The sequence below is a fragment of the Brassica oleracea genome, chromosome C9, assembly GCF_000695525.1.
Source record: "Brassica oleracea var. oleracea cultivar TO1000 chromosome C9, BOL, whole genome shotgun sequence".
Taxonomy (NCBI): Eukaryota; Viridiplantae; Streptophyta; class Magnoliopsida; order Brassicales; family Brassicaceae; genus Brassica; species Brassica oleracea.
In genome coordinates, this window is record NC_027756.1 from 19,446,680 (window position 1) to 19,456,171 (window position 9,492).

The window sequence follows — 9,492 nt, forward strand, 5'->3', positions numbered from 1 at the left end:
TATGAACGTTTGGCTCAATGTTGGAGAGAGAGAGAGAGAGAGAGAGAGTGAGAGAGAGAGAGAGAGAGAGAGAGAGAGAGAGGGCACAGCCACAACCAATTCTTAAAATCTTATAACTTAAAAAGAAAAATACTGAGTAACCAATGTTCTAAATTGTTCTCTAATGTGTCCGTCTCGCTCTTTTCACAAATATTGCTCTGAGCTGTATAAAGTTTTTTTTTCCTCTTATAACCATAGAAAACCTCTTTTCAAACAAACAAAAAAATATGAGTCTAGGATTAGACTCTAATACGACTAAATCCTATATATGGCAATGTTTTGATTTTCTAAATTTAGGTTTAAAGTTCTGAGGTTTTAAAGGGATTTATGGATTTGTTTTAGAATCAGACTTTACTAAATCTACGTAAGTATTTTTATCGTTAATTGCTAGTTTACTTTCTTGAAATTTTTGAGCCTGAGAATTAAGGTGATTTGTTATTTAGCGAGCACGGAAAAAACAAAGTCCAAAACTTACAGATTCTTCCAATTTTGTAAATTACGAATTTGACTTGAGCATTCGAAAGTTTAGGGGTACGACGAAAGTGCAAAAAGAGAACGGTTACACCCACTTTTTTTGTCACCTATGTTATTTTCTGTTAAAACCAACAAAAACGGCTGAGTCTGTTGGATCTGTGACCAACATCTAAACACGGTACCAATATAATGGAATGTTGTCATTTCGTTACTAAATCATTGCCAAAACATGCATACATAGGCTAGAAAAATGTCTTAAATTTAGGTTTGAGTGCAATACCACACAACAAAATTTGCATTGTCGACATGGTAGAGTATGTAAGTGAAAACAACAACAACAACCCCGGCTCCGCGTTTGCGGGGTCTATGCCCTTAGTTTATTTATATAATAATGAGACAGTTTTCTCGCTTCATGTCCACGTATGCATATCTTAAATAATGTGGGCCCACGTTTATTTGGTTTTTTAGTTTTTCTCATTGGTTTGATGATTGAGGCGATAAGATTTTGGTTACTTAACAAAAGTCGGCGTTTTGTGTTTGACAAGCTTAGGGTTTCATTGTTATTTCTTCGACTCTTCGACCTCGCCGTCTCAAACACAATGTTCTTTTCCTGAAATCTTCCATTTCATTCAACTTATTCCTCTAAATATTGCCGATCACTGTTTTTCTCATTAAACCCAAAAACAATGTCGACCTCTCCGTTTCATTCATGTCTGAATTGGAGAGTCTTATAGTCGGATGAATCCTCACCATCACTCTCATTTAAACTTCTTAATCAAACTTGTAAAATTCTTCCATAACGTCTTCTTCCGATGTTGTTGCTTAATCAGCCGACGCTCTCCGCTATCATCGCAGTTCATTGTCACTCGGCTTCTCTGTTTTTGGAACTCGAAAAACATCAAGAAGTATGGTAAATTCATGGGAATCACTCTACTTCTCCCTTATGAGAAGGTATTGTATTGAAAAAAATAAAAAAAATATTTACTTTCATTTTTTTGGTTGCTATATGTTTCAGATTGTCTCTCATCACACTGCAAGAAACTATATGAAGTCAAAGAAGACAAATAAGAGTTTGATTTCAAGGTGGTCACCGAGACTGAGCGTGATTATGTCCTGTTGAGCTTTATGGCTTGGCCAAAGACGAGTCTGATTACGGATGATACACAACAAGGTAAGTAAGCTTACAAGTGGATTTATTTTTATGAATCAGAATTTTAAAAAGAACTTATCAAAAAGAAACATACGAATAGACAAACCTACTGTTAGAGTTGCTAGCCTTGGCCACGCGTTGCATGTCTGGCTCAATTGAGAATACCTTGGTAGATGTAATGAACAATATTTGAAATATCTGTTCCAGGCATACTTTGATGCGCCAGGGGTTTAGTAATATTAAGTTTTCTTTTTCCATCTGAAGAAGATTCTTTAACGAAATAAGGAAAAGAAATTAGTATTCCTCTTAGTATCACTAGACATGAAAAGAATTTTTTTGTGCTCACTTCACCACCACAGGTTAGTATCTAACTTAGCACCAACATCATATGCTCATTTGGTATTCCTCTTACTATCACTAGACATTATAGACTGTAGAATTTCTATTACTGGGTAAGTTGATAACACTGAAACATCAAATGGGTGGTGCTATATCTCATGTTCCAAGTGCTCTTGGAAACTGCAGCGTGGGCTTCATCCTTCGTGTGTGGATCCTATCATGATGAAAAAGCTGTTGGCATTGTAAGATAATCTATGATGCAACTGGTTTCATACATGATTTAAGTATGCTCACAAGAAAAATCAGTTTAACCCTAACACCTAACCAGTCGTCTCTCTCTTTGATGACAAGTACCGGGTGGAGATGGCAGTATCAGATGCATCCGACTCTGCTCTGTTTGAGGCTTTCGATGATGAGATGAACAAGCTGACCAATGTTCCTGCTGCATGAGTGTCTCAAGGCATGGTAACATCCATCAATTGGCCTCTGTTATTTGTGTGTAGCTTTAATAAAATTGAAGGACTGTTTAGTTATTTGTGATTGTCCAGCCGGCATGGAGGATGCACATAACATTGCCCTCCCACAGTGCCTCAGAGTTATACTGGAGAGGGCCTTAACATTCCAGCAGAAACTTTCAAGGTTTAATTTCTCATCAAAACATCAGTCATTCACCTCAACCAGCGCTTCCTCTTCCTGATTTTGCAGAGCAGGTATTCTCTCTGTATATTTACGTTTAAGTACTCCAAGCACTGTTGTCTTACGTATACCCTTACTCCTCTACAGGGAGGTGATGACAACACCGGCAATGATGTTCCAGGAGCTGTATATAGAGATACTTCTGAAGCTCTTTAAATAGGTGCTCCAGTCAACAACGGCGAACCCATTACTTATGTTCGCAATGGTTAAGCTTCAGATTATTGGAGCCTAATGGAATGTTGCAGACTTTTACAGCTGCTTTTTGTCGTTTTCCTTAAAAAAATCCTTAATAAATATGTGTACTTGAGCTATTCGGCTCTGTATTTCAGATGACTTAGAAAAGAGCCTCCTTCAACTATTTTATTTGCACTTGAGCTATTTGGCTCTGTATTTCAAATGACTTAGAAAATAGACTTCTTCAACTAATTTATGTGTTTCCACTTTTCAAGTGTATTAAACGAATAACTGGTAACAGAGTCAAATATATGTTTCACCTGCTAGCTGATTCGTTAAAATGTCTTTTAATAGTCGTATGAATTGTTAAAATCTAACCTTAGCTATTTTGACCCGTTTTAAAGTGCATGTAGCATCTCTTCTTAAACACACGTCCACTACAAGAAAGGTATGTTTATGTCCTTTTGCTGATATTGTTAACCAAAGAACTGGTAAGAGACAAATATATTGCAATTCGACCTCTTACATATGGAAAAGTATACCAACTTCTTCTCATCATATTATCGATAATTCGTATCAAAACAGTGAGAGAAACATACACTCCCAGACTCAACCACGTCATATCTTAGGGTCACACAGCATATCGCACTTTCTGTGATCAAAATATCTATGCTGTAGAACAACTTGCGGCACAACAATACTCTGTCTCATGAGATTCGTTTGTGTACGTTTTTTTTAAAGCTGGTTAAGTTGGTTTGTTACATTTAATTATACTGCCTGCATGGTCACTACAATGTTTAAAGAATCGCAAAAAATATCCACATCGTTATTAAAAAGACAACAAAACGACATCCATCATGTCCAAGTAGAAGCATGAAATAACCACCTCAGTCCATAACCATAAGCCGAGTGCTATTGATCAAGTAAATAGAATAAGAGCTTTCTTACAATTAATAATTAGCAACCCAACACTTAACTTATGATATAAACATTGAGGTGTAACAATTAATATTCACAAAAAAATAACAAAAATAAACTAACAACCCAAATTGTTTTTTGTAACACAACTAACAACCCAATTACTTACCGTCATAGCCAAGTAAAACAAATACTGAAAACAATCAAATGTAGCCATTAGCATTTTCATATAATTTTTTCAAATAGGAATAACAAAACAAATAATTAAAGTGAATGTTATTTTAATTGATAATAAAATTATATTTTCAAATTTTCATTAAAATTTAATATATTTTTATATTATTTATTCATTGTTGAAGGAAAATGTGGCGAAGCATCCGCTTCCGCTTCTGCCTGCAACACGGCTACAGCTGGGGTGAAAGTAGGTGGACGCAAACGCCCCCGTGAGTGAGAGTTTCAAAGCTATCAACCCCACAAAACATTAATCCTTTTACAAAGTAATATTCTCTCTATTTTAGACTTTGCAATCTTCACCATATTCCCTGGTTTTTGTTTTTTTTCCAGCCATTCACGGCTTAGTAACTTCAACAAGGAAAACAGTTTGTAAGATTTTATATTTAAAAATCAGAGTTGACGTATACTTTTAGGTTAACAAAATGCACCACTGCATGTTCGCATAGTAAAACATAAGTCACGTAACCATAGAAGATTCACGTAAACCTTGCATTAACGTCTCTTCTTTTACTATATGGTTTTCCCTTTGTCAACAATCTATGAAACTTTTAAATTATATTATAAACCACTACGACTACACTAAATAAAACAATTGACTCCACTTCTTATAACAATTTTGAACTAAAACAACACATGCACGGGGCTACGCTCCTAGTCAATATGAATACTTAGGTTTATCATCAATCATAAATCTATAAATCTGTTATAATTCTAAATTATTATTACCTATTTCTTGTAACAAACTGTGCATCTCCACGTTATCACTTCTTATGTGTATGAGGGACTTATCAACTAGGTTTTCGATCCCAACATTTACACCCAGGTTCCTATCTTCCAGCAACAACTTAATGTAAGGGATTTTCTCACCATTGAAAAGACACGCAATGTGACGATATATCACTTTATCTTCTTCTCTATCCAACCCATCATAGCTAATTCTTAGGGTTTTCTCTATTTTCTCACCAACACCATTTTGAAGCGTTGGCAGAATATCCATCCAATACGCCTTGTCCCTCCCCCGCAAAGCGGAACCTAAAACTTTAAGACCCAAAGGAAGACTACCAGCATGTCTAGTAACTTCAACTGCAAGCTTCTCAAAACCTTCACGTGGAGAGTTTTGCCTGAAAGCAGATCGACATAGCATCTCAAGAGCACGCTCTTCAGATGGGAGACAGACCTCGTAAATATGATCAGTATTAGAGTTATTATTATACCGGATTGTAGATATGATTAAACCGGTTCTCAATGTACATATAAATACTGATTGTCTACGGTAAATTTTACAAAAGTTTTAATACTTGGATAAGTCAGCTTCGGCAAAAAGATAAAACAAAGCTAAGTTATCAAAAGATGAGATCCCCTAGGTTACTCATAACGTAGCCATTGCTGCATAAGAGGCAAGAACTCCTTCCTTTTCCTTTTTCCAAGGATGGTGTCTCTTATAAAGATATAGTTTTTACATCTCTAACAAAGTATACTCGCTCTCTCTTCATCACCATCTTCATCGAGCTTGAGCTCGAGCTTGAGCTCGAGCTTCACTAGCTCTAATATGGTATCAGAGCCAATCTGATCTCGTTTCTTCCGCTTCGATTCTCAATCCTTTCGTTCTTGGTGATGAGTTTTGCTTTCAATCCGAGGATTTTCGTTCTCATCGATCGTCTCTGTGCTCAGATCATCATTTTCTTTCGGATTGTTACGCGTATCGTCTTTCTTTCTTTGTTCTTTCACCTTCATTGACCTTGGATTTGCGTTCTCTTTGCCGCAATCTACTTTTCTTGAACTCTGAATCATGGAGCCTCATGAATCACCTCCAATTCAGACTTCGTCTTCTTCATCCCGCCGTCGCTCTCCGATCCTCATGCGAATCCGCTATATGTTCATCACGCGGATCATGCTGGTATTTCTCTGGTCTCTGAGAAACTTAGCGGTCTTGGCAATTTCAATAGCTGGCGTCGATCGATGTTAATGGCCTTAGGTGCTAGAAATAAGGCAGTGTTTGTTGATGGAACATATCCTGAGGTAGATAGGAATCATCCCGATTATGGATCTTGGTCACGCTGTAACAACATTGTGTGTACTTGGTTGGTTAATTCTGTTGATAAACCAATTGCTCGGAGCATCATGTATCTTGATACGGCGCGTCAGATGTGGCTAGATATTCATGATCAGTTCAAGCAAAGCGATGGTCCTCGTACTGCTGATATCAAGCAACAGATCTTTGCTGAGGTGCAGGGAACCCATAGTATCAGTGATTACTATACGAAACTCAAGCAGCTTTGGGAGGAACTGAAGATTCATGACAGTCCGTATACATGTTGCTGTGGTAATCCGGAGTGTGCTAGCAAACACATTGCTCAGCGTGATGAACAAGATAAAGTTTTGAAGTTCCTCATGGGTCTCAATGATTCCTTCACTGCTACTCGTGGACAGATCTTGATGATGGAGCCTAAACCTTCTCTCACAAAGGTTTTAATATTTGCTCTCAAGAAGAACGTCAGAGATCGATGAAGTCTACTAGCAACGTGGTTTTTCAAGCTTCTCAGGATACAATTCAGACTGATTCTATTGTGGCTTGGCTGCTTACTCTGGAGGTTATAATAAGGCGAAGACTCGTCCTATTTGTTCTCATTGCGGTCTTCTTGGTCATACCGTTAACAGATGTTACAAACTTCATGGCTATCCTCCTGGTTATAAGATTCCGAGCTCAGATAATAGGAATCCGCAGTCACAACACAATCAGGGTCAGCAGACGACGTCTCAATCAAAGTCTCTGCAATCTTGGCCATCAAAGAGAGACAATGTGGCTAATCTCGTTTCACAGGATACTGGATATCTCTATGCATGATCACAACGGTGTTCACCTCGGGTCAGTTACGACAGATCAAATCCAGAAGCTTCTAAGTGTTCTTAACAACCAGCCGGTTTCAGAACAAATCTCCCAGGTTTCAGGCAGCACCCTAAAACTCTCGGATGGTTCAGTCTCTGTGATCAAGCCGCAACCCCATCTTATTCCCCATACTTCAAACCCTTTTGAAACAGGTACTCTGTCTACTTCAAATCATTTTGTTTCTTCTGCGGGAATTGATCATAGTCTGCCTTTAAATGCTCCTGCTTGGGTGATTGATACTGGTGCTAGTTGTCATGTTTGTTTTGATTTGACTAAATTTACTGACACTATTTGATTTCGAATACTGTTGTGACTTTGCCTGATGGTACTCGCATTGATGTTACTATCTCTGGTACTGTGATCCTCTCTGCTCATTTGACTCTTTACAATGTGTTGTTTGTGTCGCATTTTAAATTCAATTTGCTTAGCATAAGTGCTTTAACTGCCAATACATCTATATCTGTTCTTTTCTCGTCTCATTCTTGTTATATCTTCCCTTTTAATCCCTTACCCTTAATTCAGGAGCATACTCAGGGTTCCATGATTAGGAAGGGTAATCTTCACCAAAACCTATATCTCTTGGAGTCCTCTGTCCCTGTTCATAACACGATTGCACAAACTCATACACTTGCTCACATTTCTTCTGATACTTGGCATCAACGATTGGGACATCCTTCATTCAACAAGATTCAACAACTTGCTAAAACATTAGAGATTTCTTCTTTAAAAATTCTGCATGATCATGTTTGTAAAGTCTGCCTTTTGGCAAAACAAAAACGCTTGTCTTTTCAATCTTCAGAGAATATTTCTTCATCTCCTTTTGAGCTGCTTCATATAGACATTTGGGGTCCCTTTCATGTGCCAACAATTGATGAATACAAATATTTTATCACCATTGTTGATGATTGCACTCGAGTAACATGGCTTTATCTTTTGAAAACTAAAAGCTCTGTTCAAACTATGTTTCCTGATTTCCTTACATATGTTGAAACTCAGTTTAATGCCAAGGTTAAATCTATTAGATCCAATAATGCACCTGAGCTTTCTTTTACTTCTTCGCTTAAGACTAAAGGCATTATTCATTACTTTTCTTGTGCATACACTCCCCAACAAAACTCAGTTGTTGAGAGGAAGCATCAGCACATTCTAAATGTTGCTCGATCGCTTAGGTTTCAAGCTAACATTTCTCTTATTCACTGGGGTGATTGTGTTGAAACTGCTGTTTATTTCATCAATCGTACTCCATCTCTTGTTCTAAAAGACAAGACACCTTATGAGCTTCTCGTGCATAAATCTCCTCGTTATGATCATTTGGGTGTCTTTGGTTGCTTATGTTTGTTGGGGTCAAAAATGGTTATTTCGAAATCAACTGATATGATTATTTCTTATTCACCAATTTCTCGCAAAACATTCACTGAAAGAAATATCAGAAGTGAACGACTGAGCGAATCCCGCACAAAAGCCACTCGCCGGAGAGCTGAACCATCACGCGGGTCAGCTCGCCGGCGATCTCAACCATCACGTCAGTCAGCTCGCCGGCGAGCTGAACCGACGTGTGGTTATACTCGCCAGCTCGCCGGCGGCGAGCTGAACCGTCGTGTGGTTGCACTCGCCCGGCGAGCTCAACCATTGCGCCGGTCAGCTCGCAGGCGAGCTGAACCGTCGTGTGGTTGTGCTCGCCGGTGAGTTCGGCCGTCACGCGAGTCGGCTCGCCCGGCGAGCTCGACCTGATCCCGGCCTGTCCGACTTACTTTGACGCCCGTATCTTATGTATAGCTGTGATATCCGACCTTCGGGACCATATACTTCTCGTTTCGATTAAAGTTATTCTCGAAGTTTTATGACCAAAACCGAGAAATTGTATAAACGCCAAAAGGCCTAAGGACGGTCCGCAAGGATCCAAACTGGTTTAGAGGCCCATCTACGCTCTCAGACGGGATTCGAGCCCATAAAATTTATGACGGTTTGTCCTAACTCGCAGAAATACGATAAATGCTAAGTTTCCAAAGATAAATGTAAGGATTCGAGGATAACTATCAAAGATCGACGAAAAATGGAATATTCCCAAAAGAGAAAAGACTTGGGCCTGAAGGCGAAGGATGGGCCACCGACCTAGAGCGACTATATAAGGAGAGCAGGAGCAGAAGAAAAGGGGATCCGAGAATTTAGAATTAGAGAACTCCTGCTAGCTTAGAGAACTTAGGGCTTAGGTGGTTAGACTAGGACGACAAGGCTTAGGACGTCTTGGCCTCCTCTTGTCCTGTGGTTCTGATAGTTAGCATATCTCTACTCCTCTCGGAGAAATCTTGTATTCATATTATTCAATAAAACGCCTCTGAGCGATTATCTATCTTTTTATCATTCTACACTGATTACGCAGAGAATTTGGACCTTCAAGAAAAAACGGGTTCACTCGGTTTTCCTCCATTATTATTTATTATAATCGACGGTGTGAATTTCGGTTCCCACAGTTTGGCGCTAGAAGGAGGGGGGATCGGATTCTCTAACTCAAAAATCACTAAACGATAAAATAAACAGGATGTCCGCTCCAGCAGCTAACGATGTCGTTTCTTTCAAGGAC

The 9,492-nt window shown here is 38.7% G+C and overlaps 1 protein-coding gene and 1 long non-coding RNA gene across 9 annotated transcripts; both read left to right on the forward strand.

The window, feature by feature from the left end:
• Window positions 1-1,036: 1,036 nt before the first annotated feature.
• LOC106316114 lies at window positions 1,037-3,075 on the forward strand. 8 transcript variants are annotated; one of them, XR_001264729.1, is made up of 6 exons: window positions 1,037-1,423; window positions 1,529-2,022; window positions 2,189-2,244; window positions 2,331-2,467; window positions 2,551-2,712; window positions 2,786-3,073. It is a non-coding gene; the product is annotated as an uncharacterized LOC106316114 (long non-coding RNA). The 8 variants fall into 8 exon arrangements; XR_001264731.1 differs by having other exon boundaries at window positions 1,529-1,684; window positions 2,171-2,244; window positions 2,786-3,068; XR_001264730.1 differs by having other exon boundaries at window positions 1,529-1,684; window positions 2,786-3,068.
• A 2,914-nt stretch (window positions 3,076-5,989) lies between these two features.
• Window positions 5,990-6,532, forward strand: LOC106314506. Its single transcript, XM_013752370.1, has one exon. It carries the CDS (start codon window positions 5,990-5,992, stop codon window positions 6,530-6,532), a length of 543 nt encoding a protein of 180 aa, XP_013607824.1.
• Window positions 6,533-9,492: the final 2,960 nt, after the last annotated feature.